We start from the raw sequence: 21,035 nt of genomic DNA, 5'->3' as shown, positions 1-21,035 counted from the left end.
CTGAAGGCGATGCCTACAAATCACCTGCTAGACCTTTCTGGTCTCTGATTTAAGAGCTAGGTGCATGCTGCAGAGAAATAAAACTCTTGGTCCATGCTCCAACAAGGAATATTTTGGGGGCATAGAAATATATAACTATGGGGAACCAACCCTTAACTTTGGCACAGGAACTCCCTTCTCTGCCATCATGTCATAAACGGAGTCCAAGAGTTCCAACTTGGGAAACACAGCACATATTGCCAATACGTTATGTCAATGTCTGTTGGTACGTCTATCCATAGAAACTTTTATCTAGGATTTGTTACATGATGAGCACCAAGTGATGCATAGAATAGCTGAATCACTATACTGTACACCTGAAATTTATGTAACATGGTATGTTAACTGTAGTGAAATTAAAATTTTAAAAAAGGATTTGTTAAGACACTGGATGATCCATGGGAAGGGTAATTCCAGAAGGGCAGAGTAACAACATAAATGCCATCATTGAACCTCAATGAACAACCCTGTTTTCCTCTTTATTAAAAACCTGACAGTGAAAAAAACACATCAGGCCAAAGGACAAAAACCTTTCTCTTATAAGAAAACTGCTTGGGAGCACCTGGGTGGGCTCAGTGGTTGAGCATCTGCCTTTGGCTCAGGTCGTGATCCCGGGGTCCTGGGATCAAGTTTCATATCAGGCTCCCAGGAGGAACCCTGCTTCTCCCTCTGCCTATGTCTCTGCCTCTTTCTTTGTCTCCCATGAATAAATAAAATCTTAAAAAAAAGAAAAGAAAACTGCTCAATATTTACCACAGCAAGTCAGGCCTCTTTGACACCTCAAAAATGTGTATGATTTTCATTCTTATAGGAGTGGGTGTAGAGCTACTTCAGCTGTTCAAGGTTGATAACCATGGTACAAGACCAGAAAAGAAGGTATACAATTCAAGTTGGTATTCATTGTTAATATTTTGGTTGGGAAAGAGGCTAAAACTATTGATGAAACTGAAATCCATTCTTCTGGTCTTTCATTACACCAACAAATTGGTAACTGGGGTTTTCTGCTGAAAGCTTTAAGCAAAACAGAAAACAACAACAAAAAAAGGCAGCTCAGGCTTCTGTACTGGGGGCAGGGGAGAAGCTGGAGGATGTCATATAAAGCCAGAGTCCTCCATGCTTTCACGTTCAGGTGGTAAAACAAAACCAGGGACATGGTGCTATTTAACATTCTTCTGCTTTTCTTCTTTAAATGAGTTAGTTTGTTTTCTTACATAAAAAAATATCTTTACTTCTTCCCATTTATAGTTGCCAGAAGGTCCATATATGAAACTCAAAATGCCCTATGAGTTTTTAACATACTGATTCGTAATGTTTAAACCCCAAAGGTAAATGTTCATTTTCCCCCACAAACATGCCTTGGCTACTTCTTGCTGAAACACAAATGCATTCAATCAGACACCAGGCCCATGAACCTCTGTTCCACGTCAAGAGATGGGGAAACTTAGCTACATCACCTCTAATACCAGACTTCATGTCTGGATGGCTCCAGGAGCCTCCAGACAACTTGTTTGCTAAGATGAAACCAACTCTCTTTGTGTTTTCAGAGAAATCAAGGGAGCAGAGAGGATGCCATCCACCCCACGCTGCTCTGTGAACACTGTGAGCGTGGCCCCAACTCCTTGGGCATGGTGCCCCCAGACCGGGCACATTCAATTTCCCACCAACAGCCAAAGTGTCACAGCACTGTGACCCCACCTTCCTTTCATTTGAAATGTGTAGAAATTTTAGAATTTGGCCATTTAATCCCTAAAATGCAAACAATCTCACGTTCCATTCTCTTCTGAGATCTCTCCTGCCAAACGTTCATTTATATTTTCTTCTTTTCTTTTTCACATAACTTTCCCTTTTGAAATCAAGGGTACTAAATCATTCTTCCCAGACTAATTTTTCTTACATGTAAGTATAAACTCCCAGCACATTAAATGCTGCTGCTGCTGCTGGAGACTTTGCAGGACCTTCTGAAAATCAAATCAATCTCTAATCTCAAACTCAGCCTAAGATACATACACACATACACACTCACACACTCACACACATACACACACACCCCTATCATCATCACCACCCTCCTCTGCAGTCAAAAGCCCCTTGGCAGTCACCAAACGTGGCCTCACCTTTCTGGAGAAATACTGAGTGGACACGGCGAGAGCTTGGAAGCCGCATAGGGCCCTCCGCAGCTCCCCCTGCATGAGGGCCAGCTGCCTGGCCTGCTGCTGGCACCTCTCCTTCAGCCGCTGGACCAGCTGTCGTTCTGCTTCTCGGGCCTGCAGGTCAGGCTTGGGTGAAAATCCATTTCGCGGAGTTGCAGTCCTCTGTTTGGGGTATCCTGTAAGAGAATCAACAGTTACTCATGAACGTTCACCACAAAGGTGACAGCAGCTCTTTGGCCACAGAAAGATTTCATTAAGAGCCAGGGGACAAGAAGACATGGCTCATGGTTTGTCATCTTAGGTATTAAAAAGGAAAACCAGACAGGGACTTGATGTGGCTGCTCTGTGTATATGGTTCTCAGTTTCTCAGTGCAGAGTTTCATGCTTAGCAAAAGAACACACAAAATTGCCATGTTACTTCCAGCTCCCTGCATTTCTTTTTTCTTTTCTTTTCTTTCTTTTTTTTTTTTTTTAAGATTTACTTATTCATGAGACACACACAGAGAGATGCAGAGACATAGGCAGAGGGAGAAGCAGGCTCCTTGTGAGAAGCCTGATGCAGAACTCAATCCCAGGACCCTGGGATCACAACCTGAGCTGAAGGCAGATGCTCAACCACTGAGCCACCCAGGCATCTCTCCCTAAAATTCTTCTAGGTCTACTTAGAGAACTAGATGCACGTTTTTTGCTTTTTTCTGTTTTTTTGTTTTTGTTTTTCCTTCAAGGGGATTACTCTGTGAAAATGTTTAATGGGCAATAAATAAGTCTATCCAGGTTGAAGTTAGAGTTATAACCTCACAACCTTTTAACTGGGCATCCAGGAGTAATGTCCAGATGCCCCTTCCTTCCCTTACTAGGGTTGCTCTACAGACCCTCTCTTCAATGTCAGGGTCAGGTCACACCTCTCATGACCTCTGCTCCAGGGATTTCTGGCTTTATTTATTTATTTTTAAAGATTTTATTTATTTATTCATGAGAGAGAGAAAGAGGGAGGCAGAGACAGAGGGAGAAGAAAACTCTCTGCTGAGCAGGGAGCCCGATGTGAGACTCGATCCCAGGACTCTGAGATCATGACCTGAGCCGAAGGCAGACACTTAACCAACTGAGCCACCCAGGTGCCCTGGATTTCTGGCTTTGAAATTCCTACAGCATCAGTGTTCTCCAAAACTGTCCCTCCGCGTGACCACTCATATCACCTCCAGAGCTAAAGATTCAGTCCAAGCCACTATAACCTCCACCTTCTAATGGGAAGCCCTGCTTCTTCTCTTTCACTGCACAGCAGCTGGAATGATCTTTATGAATATAAAACAGCTCCTAACCTGCGTGGACCTATCCATCCATGCAGTTGTGTTCCATTGCAGTAAAAACAAAGTACTCATCCCATCCCACAGCCCACAAGCTCTCTGAGGTCTGGCTCCTGCCAGGCAAATGGTAGGTGTGGGGAGGCCACAGCGGAAGGAACCAGAAACTCCGCCTAAGGCTGGGGACAGGGTGGGGAGGCTTTAAGAATGATGACTAGGTTGAGGCTTGGGGAGGCAGGCGGTGGATAAAGGCAAGGCAGACAGGAAGAGCTCACAGATAAGCAGTGCATCACAGTCAAAGACCCAGGGGTGAGTGAGAGTCTTCTTCAGAACCTCTGTGCTTCCAGTGTGAGGCTCAGAGCATCCTGGCACCCACAGAAAACCTCAGTGGTGGACAGTGGACCTCTATTCCCGAAGAACATTCTCTCCTTTGCTCAAGTAGAGAACATGACATGGACATTGTGCACACAATCATAAATAAACTTTAATATTTTAGAAATTCTTTTGTCTCCCCTACCCTCTCCAAAATACCAGGGAGTAACATAGAAAACAAATCATAAAATGGTCTCTTTAGTACCCAATACACTGAGACATAGCAGGGTAACAGGCTTATTCTACTAAACAAGTGGCCTCAACTTTTAAGGGGAAGAGATGGTTAACTGATCTAAATACTTCTGATTGTTAATTTAGTGGTAACCGTGTTAATTTTAATTAAATCTTCTTCTTAAGAAATCATCAGAGATTGCAAAAAGCAACCTCACATATGACATATCAAACTATTATGGCTTAATGAAGTAGGAGAATGTGAAATTAATGCTTCTTTAAAACGGTCTTTGACAGTAGAATACATAATAATCCAGAAAATTCACTTGCATGTCATAAGCAAATTAATTTTAATACATACTCAATCACAATATTCTCAATACTGATAACAAAAGATAAATAATTATCAACAAAATGTGAGAGATTTTACTGCTGACTGCATTAAACTCTAAGACACAGCCTAAGACCCAAGGTAGATTTTTTTCATGATTACTGTTTTCCATTTTATTGGTGTGGCTGGAGATTTTATAAAACACTCCAGTGGAGGCGCCTGGGTGGCTCAGTGGTTGACCATCTGCCTTCAGTTCCGGTTGTGATCCTGGGGTCCTGGGATCAAGTCTGCATCAGGCTCCCTGCAGCCTGCTTCTCCCTCTGCCTATGTCTCTGCCTCTCTCTCTGTGGCTCTCATGAATAAATAAATAAAATCTTTAAAAAAAAGATAAAGAGGGATCCCTGGGTGGCGCAGTGGTTTAGTGCCTGCCTTTGGCCCAGGGCGCGATCCTGGAGACCCGGGATCGAATCCCACATTGGGCTCCCGGTGCATGGAGCCTGCTTCTCCCTCTGCCTATGTCTCTGCCTCTCTCTCTCTCTCTCTATCTCTCTCTCTCTCTCTCTCTGTGTGACTATCATAAGAAAAAAAAGATAAAGAAAACCACCCTAGTGTTTTAATTAATGTTTTGAGGTACCAAGTGCCCTACACCTCTCTCTCTCTCTCTCTCCCTCTCTCTCTCTATATATATATATTTTTATTTATATATACATATACATATATAGAGAGATAGATTGATAGTTACTAGAAGGATAGATACTAGCAGGCGCTTCTGTATAATATATATATATTAGAAGGCAGTTCTTTTAGAAATCTAAAGGAAATAATAAAAGATACTTCTAGCTCAGTGAATTATAACTAATTGCAATCTATGGCATACAGAAGCATTTCTGAATTTGTATTTGTGCATACTATAAGTACTCATGTTATTGTGTATTTTGGGCTGTCAGATTTTTCCCCTATTATTATTAAAATTATTTTCATCATTATCATTATTATTATATCAGCAATGATACTCAGTGGTAAATGGACAACATAAAATAAGGATTTGGTGAAATCCTATTCTTGGTGTTCACTCTGATACCAACATTATGATAGATTTATTACACACACTCAAAATTCCAGTGTTCTACTGAACACCAGTACACTCTGTCTACATTCTACTCTTGGGGCCACCAAACTGATGTTCTGAGCCAAGAGAGAGGTTCCCCTGAGAACATCAGCTTTTGGTATCAACACACCAAATGTAAGATCTGTGGCTTTCTGACATCAAACTAACTTATGAAACCAATCTTTGTTAGGGACTCCTGGGCAGCTGCACATTTGGCATCCAACCACTGTCATAACACAGACTAAGAGTCAGGCCCCAGGGCTAAGGCTTATTGGAAGGAAATGCAGAGACACAAGGTGGGCTGTGGAGCTGCCTGTTGCTTTAGCTGGAAAAGGTCCTGCCATTTTCTAAATGTATTATCTAGGACTCTGCCTGTGACCAATAATCACTTTACCGTCAGCAGCATATTTTTGGCCCTCACTAAAACCAGTATTCTTTCTTGTGCTGTCAATTTGTGTGAAGTACTTCTATACTTAACTTGCTGAAGTACTGTTCTGTCACTTACTTTCCTGTCCACCCACATGTCACACCATTCCCAGGATGGTATAGCTACACAAGCTCATCTACCATCTTGGAGACAGAGACCTTATGTTGAAAAAAAAAATGACTGACATACAGCCAGCTTCACCTGTTTCCACTAAAAATTAAGGAGAATTTTGTTTGTTTCTACTGTCTTCTCCTAAAAGCCAGCAAAATGCCAATCAGCTTAGGAAGTAAGGGAACAGGGTGGAAAAGTGGCAGAGGGCAGTGATCACATGAAGCTCAGAGAACACATGGCTGGCATGTGAGATGAAATGTGCTGACAGTGACTCACTTCTGACCTACACCCATGTTCCTTTGGAAGAGCCAGAGAAATGTTTTAAGTGAGAGGCATGCCATGTCACCTGAGGATACTTTCAAGTGCTGGAAGGTTCTGTTATCATCTCCTTCCTATTCCTTGCAGTATTTGTATTACTTCTGGGGTGGTAGAGGCATGTATGCCACTGACCTCTGTCCACAGGCAGACAGAGCTTACTTAGACGTGTTTGGTCTCTTTCCAAAAAATTGGTCTCCTACAATTGCCTCCTGATTTTCATTCAGGTGCACTAGGAAGCTGATTTAATGAATAAAGACTTTCCGAATTAGGCTTATTGATGGTTTTGGAGTCTTTGAACAAAATGAAAATGAGAATTTCCCTGACAGCCAGTTTTTTATTGACTGATCCTTGTAAACTTCCCAACTGTTAATTAGGATTATCCCCACAGCAACTCTTCAATCTGAAATATATGAACAGAAACACCTAGACCAGTGTCTTACCATGACCTACAGACAAGATCTGATTTAATATATACACTTCCTGTCATGTTTTGTGGGGAACCAATATATCTGACAGCTTTTATTGAGCACCTACTCTGTGAATGGTTTGTACAAGCTGCAGTGGGGAGTGCACAGGAATGAGGCCTCGTCCTTGATCTGAAGCAATCGATGGTCAGTGGAGGCCCAGCCAGGTCTGGATCTCACATTTCTAATTCCTTGCCCTGAGCTCTGACTTCAGCACACTGCTGGCCCACTCTACAGCATCTCTGACAGATCTCACAGGTTCGGGGCATACATTAAGTTCAGAACACCCTCCCATTATCTCAATCTCTCTCCAATCACAACTTCTCTTCAGCCATTCTATTGACTGGATAACTCTGATGAGGGACAGATAGAATCTGTGGTGATACTGGTGACAACTGGCAGCTCGGAAGAAAAAGCCAGTAACCTTATATTCTCACAAAGGTGAGTACAAGCTGTTTGCGTGCAAAGGCAGAGCACTGGGGAGAACACAGCCCTTGAAAATGGAAAGAGAATATTAAAAATTCATCTGCAGCCACAGGCTCACTATCTAGAGGATTCTAATGGATGGAAAAGCTTGGTTTAATTTTAAAGCTTGAAGCTTAACTGACATGATAAATAAACAAGGAAGCATTGGAATCTGTGTATTTACAAGATCTGAGAAGGCCCATGACCTTACCTTTGTAAATAAGAATGATAGGACATAACTTAGATAGATAGCCTTCTGGCTTAAGGAAAAGCACTTCATGAGTTTGGCCAACATCCTAGCAGAAAGGAAATCTGATTCTTGCAGACTGGCACCAACAAGACCCTCTGGGTAGCACATGTGCCCAATTCTTCATGGTCTTATATAGGCTTTTTCTTTTTTAAAAATTTTAAAAGATTTTATTTATTTATTTGAGAGAGTGAGAGATCACAAGTAGAGGGGAGGGGAAAAGGGAGACTCCCTACTGAGTAGGGATCCCAATGTGGGGCTTGATTGCAGGGCCCTGGGACCATAACCTGAGCCAAAGGCAGATGTTTAACTCACTAAGCTACCCAGAGGCCCCAGGTTTTATTTCTCTTAAATGGATCTAAATTTATTCCAGAAAATTTTGCGGAGTATGACACTATTTTCCTATGTAGTCCTGGTACTTGTTTATCTGAGGTAGGCTAGTGGTGGGGAAGGTGAACAGAAAATTCTATGAGGGAAGGAAATTTCCTTCTAGCCAGTCCTGAGCATGCATGAGGGCAGGAATTAAATAAACTGGGTACCAACCTACTCTCTAAAAGGGAGAGCTTTACATTTCCCATTCCAAAGGAGTAGATTCTTGTCTCTTCTTTATTGATTTATAAATGAACAAAAAAGTCCCAGGAAGTTATAATCAGGGTTTTCCAAAGCCAACTATTAAAAATTTGTTACTATAATCCATTCTCTAGGAAAAATAAAGATTGACATAAAAATATTCTCTTCAGGAAATTTATTATTATTTATAAGAAGTAATAGGTATCAGGGTAAATCTGAACTTTCCTCCAGGGTTTTAAAATCATGGTTTAATAGTATTACAGCAATTGCTAAATTTTAAAAAAAATTTTAAAAAAGATTTTATTTATTTATTCATCACACACACACACACACACACACACACACACACACACAGAGGCAGAGACACAGGCAGAGGGAGAAGTAGGCTCCATGCAGGGCGCCTGACGTGAGACTCGATCCAGGGTCTCCAGGATCACGCCCTGGACTGAAGGCGGTGCTAAACTGCTGAGCCACCCAGGCTGCCCTAAATTTTTATGTTAAAAAATGCAACTACTTTTGGCCAAGATGGAGTGAGAATTATCAGACTTACCTTCTGATCTGAAACAAACCCAAAATACTCAGTCAAAATATATAAGATAATGGTTTTCATGATAGCAACATTAGGCAATGAAGCACAGGGATCCCTAAGCTGCCAAGTAAGGGTAAGCCAGCTTCCTGGAGTGACCTTTCAGGCCATGGCATGAGTTGGTGAACTCAGCTGAGATCTGTGTTTTCCCCAAGTTGAGAAAAGGGAGCTGAGGGCTCAGGGAGCTCAGGGCTCAGATTAGCAGGGAGAATGTCACTCCACAGAGAGAGCACTCTGGACATGTGCAGAGAGGGTCCCCTCAAGGTTTTGGCCAGGTGCATGTCTGGGAGGAGAGTATCCAAGGCCAGGGAAGGAATTCCACAAAGGGCCACAGGGAGTAATTCCTGAGAGCTCACAGAGATTCAGAATGTGTTCCTGTTCCCATCAGCCAGAGTGTAAAACCTCATAATTCACGGGGCAATGGGTAGAATATCCAGTAGGATCTTGACTTGGTAGTATGGTAAAATTAGCTCTGGACTGATCACTAGTTGTGACCTAACAAAGTTGACAGTTGAAACCCAAAATAACCAAACTCTTTCCAAGTAACATAGTTTTATTTAAGAACAAAGCTTAAGGGATCCCTGGGTGGCACAGCGGTTTGGCGCCTGCCTTTGGCCCAGGGCACGATCCTGGAGACCCAGGATCGAATCCCACGTTGGGCTTCCAGGGCATGGAGCCTGCTTCTCCCTCTGCCTGTGTCTCTGCCTCTCTCTCTTTCTCTCTCTCTCTCTCTCTCTGTGTGACTATCATAGATAGATAAAAAAAAAAAAGAACAAAGCTTAAGAATATAACAATATTCACAAGAATAAAAAAATCCACTAGCCAACAAGGAAAAATTTAGAGTGTCTGGCATCTAAAAATTTCTCAGGCACACAAATAAACAGGGATATATAACCCATAATATGGAGAGATGAAATCAATTGAAGCCCACAAGAAATGACACAGATGACTAACAGTTATTTGTAACTATATTCCATATGTTCAAGAAGGTAGTGGAACAATTAAATATGTCAAATAGAAACAAAACAGATTTTTTTAAAAAGCCTGTATGAAAATTCTAGAGATTGAAAAATCAAATGTCTAAAATGGAAAATACACAGAATGGGATTAAGATTAGATTTAGGCATGACCTAAGGAAAGACTGTAACATGAATGTTCAAAGCAGCATTACTCATAGGAGCCCAAAACTGGATACAACCTAAATGTCATCAGTTGATAAATGTAAACCAAATTGATATATCTATATAATGGAATATTATTTAGCCCAAACCAGGAATACAATACTGATTCATACTTTGACATGAACGAACCTCAAAAACATTATGCAAAGTCAAAGAAACCAATATAAAAGGCTACATATCATATGATACCATGTATATGAAATGTCCAGAATAAACATATCCATAAAACAGAAAGTAGAATAGTGGCTGTCAAGGGCCCTAGGGGCTGAAAGTAGTCCCTAAGTGACAGCCAGCAAGTAAACAGACACTTCAGTCCTACACTACAATGAACTGGTTCTACCAATGACCCAAATGCATTTGGAAGTGGATTTTTTCTCCAGAGCCTCCAGTCAAGAACTTAGCTCAGCTGACATGATGATTTCAGCCTTGTGATACTCGAAACAGAGAACCCACTTAAGCCTGGATGTCTAACCCACAGAACTGTGACTAGGAGGACAAACAAATAAGTGTTATTCTTTTTCAAAAAGAGAAAGGAAAATTAGCACACATACTACAAGAGAAACTATCCAAAATGAGACAAACAGAGGTAAGTGACTGAAAGAAAAAGAACAGTATCATCGGTTTGGACAGGAGCTGCGGTCAACTTCAAGTGGCCTAATAGACATACAACTGGAGTCCCTGAAGAGGAGAGGGCAGGATTGAACATTTCTGAAGAAGTGATGGCCAAAATTTTTGGAATTTTACGAGAACTGTATATCCACAGATGTAAGAATCACAACAAACCTCAAGCATAAACTCACAAAGAAAAGGATAACAAGGTATAGTGTAATCACATTGCTCAAAACCAGTGAGAAAAAAAAAAAACAAACAAACAAACAGTGAGAAACAGAACAGCTTTAAAGCAGCCAGAGGAGAAAAAGACACATTTTTCTAAAAGATTTTATTTTTTTGTTAGAGAGAGAAAGACCGCGCACATAAGCACAGGGATAAGGGCAGAGGGAAAGGGAGAAGCAGATGCCCCACTGAGCAGGAAGCCTGACATGGGACTTGATCTCAGAACTCTGGGATCATGACCTGAGCTGAAGGCAGACACTTAACTGACTCAGCACCCAGGTGCCCCTGAAGGAGACCCATTATGTGCAGAGAAACAAAGACAAGGATAGCAGTCTGCTTTCACTAGAAACCATTCAAATCAAGACAGTGGAACAACATCTTTAAATAACTCAGGGGGGAAAAAAGGGCCAAGTTGAATTCTGAACAAAGTATAAGTATTCATGAAAAATAAAGGTAAACAAAACCAGAAAGATTCAGCCACCAGGAAACCTGCACCACCAAAAAAGTCAAAGAAAATCCTTCAGGTAAAAGAAAAATGATAGCAGATGGAAATCTGGATCTCCATAAAGGAACAAAAAGCACTAGAAATGAGAATTAAATGAGTGATTCTAAAAGACCTTTATTCTTTTTCTTTTTTTTTTTGAACCTCCTCCAATGCAAATTTATTAAATAAAACACATTTAAGTGAATAAGTAAAGTAGTAATAAAAGCTTAATGTGTATGTTAATCTGTTTCCCTTTGAGATACTTTTGTCCTGTTTTGTTGGTATTGTGGTTCTGTTTTGATATTTAAAATTTGTGGTTACTCTTTTATGGATAAATTTGATTTAGCCATATCCAATTTCATTCCTTATTTTTTATAGATATTCTGATATTTTTTATTTGGTTTTAACTTGACCCAATTGTTGCTTAACACATCTTAAAACTGTTTTTTTCCAGAATATGTATTTTAATATTTCAGTTGTTGATTACTACAAGTAGTGTACTATAGTTAAATTATCTCTTCTGTTTTTGATAAATACTCTTTTCTGGCTTGATAACTAGCTAATTTTTCTTATTTTTTCAAAATATCTGTGGTTTACTAAAGTTACTGGTTAACTCATACACAATTTTTTGTACTTTTGAAATGTAGTTATGATTCTTTTATTTTTATTTTATTTTATTTTATTTTATTTAAGTTCAAGTTAGTTAACATATAGCATATTACTAGCTTCAGGGGTAGAATCTACTGATTCATCAGTTGCATATAACACCCAGTGTTCATTACAGCAAGTGCCCTCCTTTAAAAAAAACAAAGTATTTAAATTCAATTTGCTAGCATATAACACCTAATGCTCATCTCATCTTCTGCCCTCCTTAATGCTCGTCACCCAGTTACCCTATCCCCCCACCCATTTTCCCTTCTGCAACCCTTTGTTTCCCAAAGTTAGGAGTCTCTTATGGTTTGTCTTCCTCTCTAATTTTTTGCCACTCAATTACCCACTTTCCCTTGCAGTCCTTTTCACTATTTCTTATATTCCATATATGAATGAAACCATATTATAACTGTTTTTCTCCAACTGACTTATTTCACTCAGCATAATACCCTCCAGTTCCATCCATGTTGATGTAAATGGTAGGTATTCATCCTTTCTGATGTCTAGCTAAGTAATATTCCATTGTACCACATTTCTTTATCCAGTCATCTGTTGAAGGACATTGTGGCTTCTTCCACAGTTAGGCTATTGTGGACACTGGTGCTATGAACATTGGGGTGTAAGTGTCCTGTCATTTCACTACATCTGTATCTTTGGGGTAAATATCCAGTAGTACAGCTGCTGGGTGGTAGGATAGATCTGTTTTAGACTTCTTGAGGAACCTCCACACTGTTTTCCAGAGTGGCTCCACCAGTTTGCATTACCACCAACAGTGCAAGAGAATTCCTCTTTCTCCACATCCTTGCCAACATTTGTTGTTTCCCATCTTATTTTTAGCCATTCTCTCTAATGTAAGGTGGTATCCCATTGTGGTTTTGATTTGTATTTCCCTAATAGCAAGGGATGTGGAGCATTTTTTCATGTGCTTGTTGGCCTCTCACTCTTTGCAGATAACATGATACTGTATATAAAACCCAAAAGACTCCACCCCAAAGTTGCTAGAACTCATACAGCAATTTAGAAATGTGGTAAGATATATAATCAATGCACAGAAATCAGTTACATTTCTATACACTAACAATGAGACTGAAGAAAGAGAAATTAAGGAATCAATTCCATTTATGATTGCACCCAAACCATAAGATGCCTGGTAATAAACCTAGCCAAAGAGGTAAAGCATCTGTACTCTAAAAACTACAGAACACTTAGGAAAGAAATTGAGGAAGACACAAATAGATGGAAAAACATTCCATACTCATAGACTGGAAGAATAAATATTGTGAAAACATCTATGCTTACCCAGAGCAATCTACACATTCAATCCAATCCCTATCAAAATACCATGGACTTTCTTCACAGAATTGGAACAAATAATCCTCAGATTCATACAGAACCAGGAAAAACCCCAAATAGCCAGAAGAATGTTGAAAAAGAAAACCAAAGCTCGGGACATCAAAATGCCGGACTTCAAGCTGTATTACAAAGCTGTGATCATCATACGGTATGGTACTGGCACAAAAACAGACACATAGATCAATGGAACAGAATAGAGAACCAAGAAATGGACCCTCAACTCTATGGTTAACTCAACTTTGACAAAGCAGGAAAGAATATCCAATGGAAAAAAGACAGTTTCTTTAATAAATGGTGTTGAGAAAATTGGACAGCCACATGTAGAAGGATGAAGCAAGTACCCTTCTTAATGTCTATCAGCAATTACGCCATGTCTCCATCCACCACCCCTCCAGAAACACTCAGTTTGTTCCTATAGTTAAAAGTCTCTTGGGTACCTGGGTGGCTCAGTCAGTTAAATTCTGACTTTGGCTCAGGTCATGATCTCAGGGTCCTGAGATCCAGCCCTGCACTGGGCTCCCCAATCAGTGGGAAGTTTGCTTGTCCCTCTCCCCCTTCCCCCACTCATGCTCTCTCTCACAAATAAATAAAATCTTAAAAAAGGAGTCTCTTATAGTTTGCCTCTGTCTCTGCTTTTTTTGTTTTTCCTTTCCTTCCCCTATGTTCACCTGTTTTGTTTCTTAAATTCTGCATATGAGTGAAATAATACGGTATTTGTCTTTTTCTGACTTATTTTGCTTAGCATAATATCCTCTAGTTCCATCCACACCATTGTAAATGGCAAGGTTTCATTCTTTTTGATGGCTTAGTGATATTCCATTGTATATATCTATACCACATCTTCTTTATCTATTCATCTGTTGATGGACATGTGGTCTCTTTCCATTGTTTGGCTGCTGTGGACATTGCTGCTATCAACATTGGGATGCCCCTTCGAATCACTATGCTTGCACCCTTGGATAAACACCTAGCAGTGCAATTGCTGGGTCATAGGATAGCTCTATTTTGAACTTTTTGAGGAATCTCCATACTGTTTTCCAGACTGGCTGTACCAGTTTGCATTCCTAACAATAGTATAAGATGGCTTCCCTTTCTACACATCCTTGCCAACATCTGTTATTTTCTGAGTTGTTAATTTTAGCCATTCTAACCAGTTTGAGGTGGTATTTTTTTAATAATAAATTTATTTTTTATTGGTGTTCAATTTGCCAACATACAGAATAACACCCAGTGCTCATCCTGTCAAGTGCCCTCCTCAGTGCCTGTCACCCATTCACCCCCACCCCCCACCCGCCTCCCCTTCCACCACCCCTAGTTCGTTTCCCAGAGTTAGGAGTCTTCATGTTCTGTCTCCCTTTCTGATATTTCCTACCCATTTCTTCTCCCTTCCCTTCTATTCCCTTTCACTATTATTTATATTCCCCAAATGAATGAGACCATATAATGTTTGTCCTTCTCATGTCCACAATAGCCAAATTGAGGTGGTTTTTCATTGTGGTTTTGATTTGGATTTCCTTGATGCTGAGTGATGTTGAGCATTTTTAATGTGTGTGTATTGGTAATTTGTATGTCTTCTTTGGAGAAATGTCTGTTCATGTCTTCTACTCCTTTCTTGACCGAATTGTTTATTTTTGGGGTATTAAGTTTTATGAGTTATTTATAGATTTTTGGATATTAGTCCTTTTTTGTGATATGTCATTTGCAAATATCTTCTCCCATTCCATAGGTTGCCTTTTAGTTTTGTTGATTGTTTCCTTTCCTGTGCAGAAGCTTTTTACCTATGAAGTCCCATAGTTCATTTTTGCTTTTGTTTCCCTTGCCTCTGGAGACAAGTGTAGGAGGAAGTTGCTGCAGCCAAGGTTAAAGAGGTTGCTGCCTGTGTTTCCTTTAGGGTTTTGATGGATTCCTATCTCACATTTAGGTCTTTCATCCATTTTGAATTTATTTTTGTGTATAGTGTAACATACTAGTCTAGTTTCATTCTTCTATATGTTGCCGTCCAATTTTCCAACACCATTTATTAAAGGGACTGTCTTTTTTCCATTGGATATTCTTTCCTGATTTAAGATTAATTGACCATAGAGTTGAGGGTCCATTTCTGGGTTATCTATTCTGTTAGAATATATGTGTCTGTTTTTGTGCCAGTACCATAATGCCTTGATTATTACAGCTTTGTAATAGAGTTTGAAGTCTGGAATTGTGATACCTCCAGCTTTGGTTTTCTTTTTCAACACTACTTTGGCTATTCAGGGTCTTTTCTGGTTCCATACAAATTTTAGAATTGTTTGTTGCAGCTGTGTGAAAAATGTTGGTGTTATTTTGATAAGGATTGTACTGAATATGTAGACTGCTTTGGGTAGCATAGACATTTGCACAATATTTGTTTTTCCAGTCCATGAGCATGGAATGTTTTTCCATTTCTTTGTGTCTTCCTCAATTTCTTTCATAAGTGTTCTATAGTTTTCAGAGTAAAGATCCTTTAACTCTTTGGTTAGGTTTATCCCCAGGAATCCTATGGTTTGGGTGCAATTGTAAATGGAATCAAGTCCTTGATTTCTCTTTCTGCTATTTCACTGTTGGTGTATAGAAATGCAATAGACTTTTGTGTGTTGGCTTTATATCTGTGACTTTGATAAATTCCTGTATGAGTTTTAGCAAATTTTTTGGTGTAGTTTTTTGGGTTTTCAACATAGAGTATCATGTCATCTACAAAGAGTGAAAGCTTGACTTCTTCTTTGCTGATTCAGATGCCTTTTATTTCTTTTGTTGTCTGAATGCCGAGGCTATGACTTCCAGTACTATGTTGAACAGAGTGGTAAGAGTGGACATCATATTCCTGACCTTCTGGGAAAAGCTTTCAATTTTTCCTCACTGAGAATGGTATTAGCTGTGGGACTTTTATATATGGCCTTTATGATGTTGAGGTATGTTCCCTCTATCTCTACTTTGTTGTGGGCTTTTATCAGGAAGAGATTTTGTATTTTGTCAATGCTTTTTCTGCATCTATTGAGACGATTATATGGTTCTTATGCTGTCTTTTATTAACGTACTGTATCATGTTAATTGATTTGTGGATGTTGCCTCACCTCTGCAGCCCAAAAATAAATTACGCTTTCTCATGATGAATAATCTTTTTAATGTACTGTTGGATCCAATTAGCTAGTATCTTGTTGAGAATTTTTACACCCATGTTCATCAGGGATATTGGCAAAAGGCCTTTTTTCTTATTTAAATCTCCTTGAAAGAAAACATCATTGATAATCAACAATGTAGTGTAGGTTTATGATATATGTGGAAGGGAAGTGTTTGATAACAGTACAAATGCTAGAAAGAGAGAGATGGGAGCACACAGTTGGAAGATTCTTACATAGTTGACCCTTGAACAACACAGGGATTAGGGACAACAGCTCCATAATAGTCAAAAATCCACATATAACTTTTGACTCCCCCAAAACTTAACTACTAATAGCCTACTGTTGATTAGAAGCCTTTCTGGTAACATAGTCAATTGATTAACACGTATTTTGTATGTTACATATATTAGATACCGTATTCTTACAATAAAGTGAGATAGAGAAAATGTAATTAAAAAATTGTAAGAAAGAGAAAATATATTTATAGTACAGTACGGTATTTACTGGCAAAAAGTCTGCATATGTGAGGGGACCCACACAGTTCAAGTCCATGCTGTTCAAGGGTCTACTGTATTACATGTGGAGAAATACAATATTGCTTTAATTAGAATATGAAAAGTTAAAGATAGAAATTATGAATCCTAAAGTAGCCACTAAAATAATTCAGTAACATAAAGATAGCTAACACATTAATAAAGGGAATAAATGGGGGAACCTGGGTGGCTCAGTCAGTTAAGCATCTGCTTTCAGCTCAGGTCACGATTTCAGGGTCCTGGGATCGAGCTCCACATTGGGCTTCCTACTCAGTAGGGAAGCTGGTTCTCTCTCTCTGCCTCCCCTTGCTCATGCTTTCTCTCTCTCTCAAAATAAATAAAATTAGAAAAAAATAAAGAGAACAAACGGAATCATAATAAATATTCAATTAATATAAAAGAAGGCAGTAAAGTAGAGACAAAAGAAAAAAGGACATATGAGATGTATAGAAAATAACAGGAATATGGTAGACTTAATCCCAATCAAATCAATAACATGACATCAAAGGCAGAGTTTTCAAACTGGAGAAAAATGCAAGATCCAATTACCAGCTGCCCATAAGAAACCAACTTAAATATAAAGAAGCAAACAGATGAAAAGGAGAAGTATGGAAAGAAGTATGCCATGCTAAACTAATGGAATACAGAAGTGCATAACTAATACTGAGAAGTAGATTTCAGGGAAAAGAATATTACCAAGAATAAAGAGGGCCATTTCCTAATGATAAAGTGGACACTTCAGCAAAACAATAAACAATCCTAAACGTCTATGTACCTAATAGCAGAGCTTCAGAACATAGGAAGCAGATAATGACAGAACCAGAAGGAGAAAGAGACAAGTTCACAATTACACTCTGAGATTTCAACAACCTTCTCTCAATTATGAATAGAACATGTAGACAGAAAATCAGTAAGGATATAGAATACTTGAACTATGCCATCAGCCAACTTGACCCATGACATTTGTAAAATGCTTCACACAGATACAGTAGAATAGACATTTTGCTTAAGTATGTATGAATCATTTACCAAGACAGATCTTGTTGTGAGTCATAAAACATGTCTCAATAAATTTAAAAGGATTCAATTCCTCCAAAGTATGTTCTCTAACTACAATAGAATTAAATTAGAAATAAAATGAGAAAGGTCTCTGCAAAGTCCCAGATCTCTGCAAACACAATTCGAAATAATCATGAGTAAAGAAAAAATCATAAAGGAAATTTGAAAATAGTTTGAATCCAATGGAGATGAAACCCAATACATCAAAATTTGCGGACTATAGCTAAAATTTGTGGACTACAGTGACTAAAGGAAAATTTACTGTACTAAATAAACACATTAGAAAAGAAGAAAGATTTCAAAGTAATGATATCATTTAGTTAGACCCAACATAAGCAGAATAAAAGAAATAAAGATCAGAGTAGAAATTAGTTGCATGGTACTCTGTAATAAAAACAAATTCAAGCCACATGTCACACTGTGTACAAAAATTAACTGAAATGAATCACAGACTTAAATATAAAGCCTCGAATGCTAAATCTTATAGAAAGAAATGTAGAAGAAAATCTTTATGATCTAGGGTGATAATAAAGATATTTTTAGATAGCACCAAAAAAAAAACAAGGTCTACAAAAGAAAAAAATTATGAATTGGACTTCAGGAAATTTAAGAACATGTATTCTTCAAAAGCACTGCTAAGAGAATACAAAACAAGCCACAGATGCAGGGTAGGGAGGGACTGCAAATCATCTAGATGAAAAAATTGTATCTAAAACACACAAGAACTCCTAAAATTCAGTAACATGGGGAAAAAACAATTAAAAATGGCAAAATATTTGAATAGCTATTTTTTAAGAGAGGAGGTGGAAAGGGGCTGAGGGAGAGGGAGAGAGAGAATGCTAAGCAGGATCTATGCCCAGCACAGAGCCTGACACAGGGCTCATTCTCACAACCCTGAGATTCTGACCTGGGCCAAAATCAAGTTGGACACTTCACTGACTGAGCCACTGAGGAGCCCCTTGAATAGATATTTTATCAAAGAACATATACAGATGTCAAACAAACATAAAAAGATGTTTAACATCATAACATCATTAGTTATTAGGGAAATGCAAAGTAAAGCCATGCAATATACCACTCCATACCTACTCAAAAAGACTGGCCATCTCAAGTACTGGGCAAAATGGTAGAGGAACTAGATCTCTTACACACTACTGTTGGGAACATAAAATGGTACAACCACCTTGGAAAACCTTTTAACATTTTTAAAATATTAAACAAATAACTCCATATGACTCAGGCATGCCACTCCTAGATATTTACCAAGAGAAATGAAACCAGATGTCCATATCAAGACTCCTACAAATATGCAAAGCAGCTTTATTTAAAATAGCCAAATCCTTGGTGTAGAAGCCCAAAGGTATATTGACAAGTAAATGGATAAACTGTGGTATCCACACACTGAAATTTTATTCATCAATAAAAAGGAATGGACTACTCAAAGAAATCATCCAAAGAAAAGTAGAGTACATACTGTATGATTCCATTTATAGATTTTAGAAAATGTAAACTAATCTATAGAGATGTAACAGAGAGGGGTGTATGGATTGGGTTGGGTGCAGAGGGGTAGGAGGGCAGGATCACAAAGTGGCACCAGGATACTTTCCAGGATAACAGATATGTTTGTTGTCTGGATGTGGTGACAGTTTCTCATGTGTATACATGTCAAGATGTATCAAATTGTATGCTTTACAAATGTGTGATTTCATATTTAATAATTATTCCCTAAGAAACAAGCTTCAAAGCTGTAACACTGCAGAATTCCTTTTCTTTGGAATTTGCATGGATTATATATTTCCCTTCACATTCAACCTTTTAGTAGTCTTTATTTTAGGTGTGTACTGTGTAAGCAGTCTAAAGCTCGATTTCCCAGCATCTAACATACACTTAATACTTTCAGACTGTTCAATAAGTGAATCTCAGCTGGTGATCTAAATCATTGATTTAGTCTAGAGAATTTAGTTCATGCACATTCATTGTGACATATTTAAACTCATTTCTAATATCTTATTCTACTCCCTCAATTTCTCCTCTCTCCCTCCTTTTTCTTCCTTTTTGTCCTCTCTCTCTCTCTTTTTTCTTTTTCCTTTCTCCCCTTCTTGTCTTCACTTTCATTGGCTGAAACATTTTTTTTGCCTCTCGTTCCAGTCTTTTCCCCCTCCATTGGTTCAAATCTACATGCTCTATTTTACGGATTACCCTAGAAGTTTCAACACATATATTTTAACTTAGCAAAGTCTAACATGACGCAGAACCTTTACTCTCTTTCCCTGGAATAGAAGGACCATACTCATGGTGGTTTATTTCCTTGAGTGTGTAATGATGCTACATTTCATTCTGCTACGTGCATGAAAGGGCTACAGTATGTTAAACTGAATTTTCAGACCATAGTGGTAGCATGGATTCTGGCTGTTAAATCAAGGCAGGGCAGATTGGGGGTGAGGACTCCTTAAGGGAGAACCTGTCTCCTTTCCCTACCTTTTCTCAGAGCCAAAGATGTGAGGTTAGACTCATCCTACAGGGCGAGTTTCCTTTATCTTCCTAGTTCATCCAGTGAGGGTGTGGCCTTTCAGAAATTATAGTTTAGTGCAGGGTCCTCCCATCCGACCTCTCACCCTATGTAGACATGCAGCTTTGTCTCCTGACCCACTCACATGTGGCTTGGGCTTCTTTCTTGTACATTTTTAATTAGCTAAAGTATTAATAAGTTCTTTATTCTCTAAGCTTTCTGGTTAATAGAGTGGTGACTAAGAATGCAGTTTTGAGATTCAGAGTGGCTGGGATCAAATCGTGATTCTACTACTTACTTTCTGTGACTTTGGGCAAATTATTGAAAATCTCTGTACCTCAATTTCCTCACATGAAAAGGGCGAGGCAATAATAGTGCCTGTCTCACAGTCTTTGCAGGCATTAAATAAAGTAATACGTTTAAAGAGCTTAGGACAGTCCCTGGTATCCTGGCTGCTATTATTGCCACAATTTTCATGCTTAAAGAAAATGTTCTGAGGTGATATTGCATTCTGTTCTACAAATGCCTTACAAAATGAATTTTCAAGATATAAATGATTTTCAACTCTCAAGTGATGTTACCTAGTTTATTCATATCTGAAGGTAAATATATGGTTTCCTCACTGACAAAATCGCAA

General features: G+C 38.8%; 1 protein-coding gene across 17 annotated transcripts in view; it reads right to left on the bottom strand.

Annotated features, from left to right (window-relative positions):
- MTUS2 (microtubule associated scaffold protein 2) overlaps window positions 1-21,035 on the bottom strand; it is a 575,555-nt gene that overhangs the window by 136,635 nt on the left and 417,885 nt on the right. For all 17 annotated transcript variants that reach the window (XM_025996724.2, XM_072719894.1, XM_072719901.1 and 14 more), the window contains one exon: window positions 2,154-2,365. In XM_025996724.2, coding sequence (XP_025852509.2) covers window positions 2,154-2,365 — 212 coding nt within the window. The remainder of the gene's footprint in view (window positions 1-2,153; window positions 2,366-21,035) is intronic.

This window comes from Vulpes vulpes, chromosome 9 (genome assembly GCF_048418805.1).
Source record: "Vulpes vulpes isolate BD-2025 chromosome 9, VulVul3, whole genome shotgun sequence".
Lineage (NCBI taxonomy): Eukaryota > Metazoa > Chordata > Mammalia > Carnivora > Canidae > Vulpes > Vulpes vulpes.
Note: the sequence above shows the minus strand (reverse complement) of the source record. Positions and strands in the feature narration are given on the sequence as shown.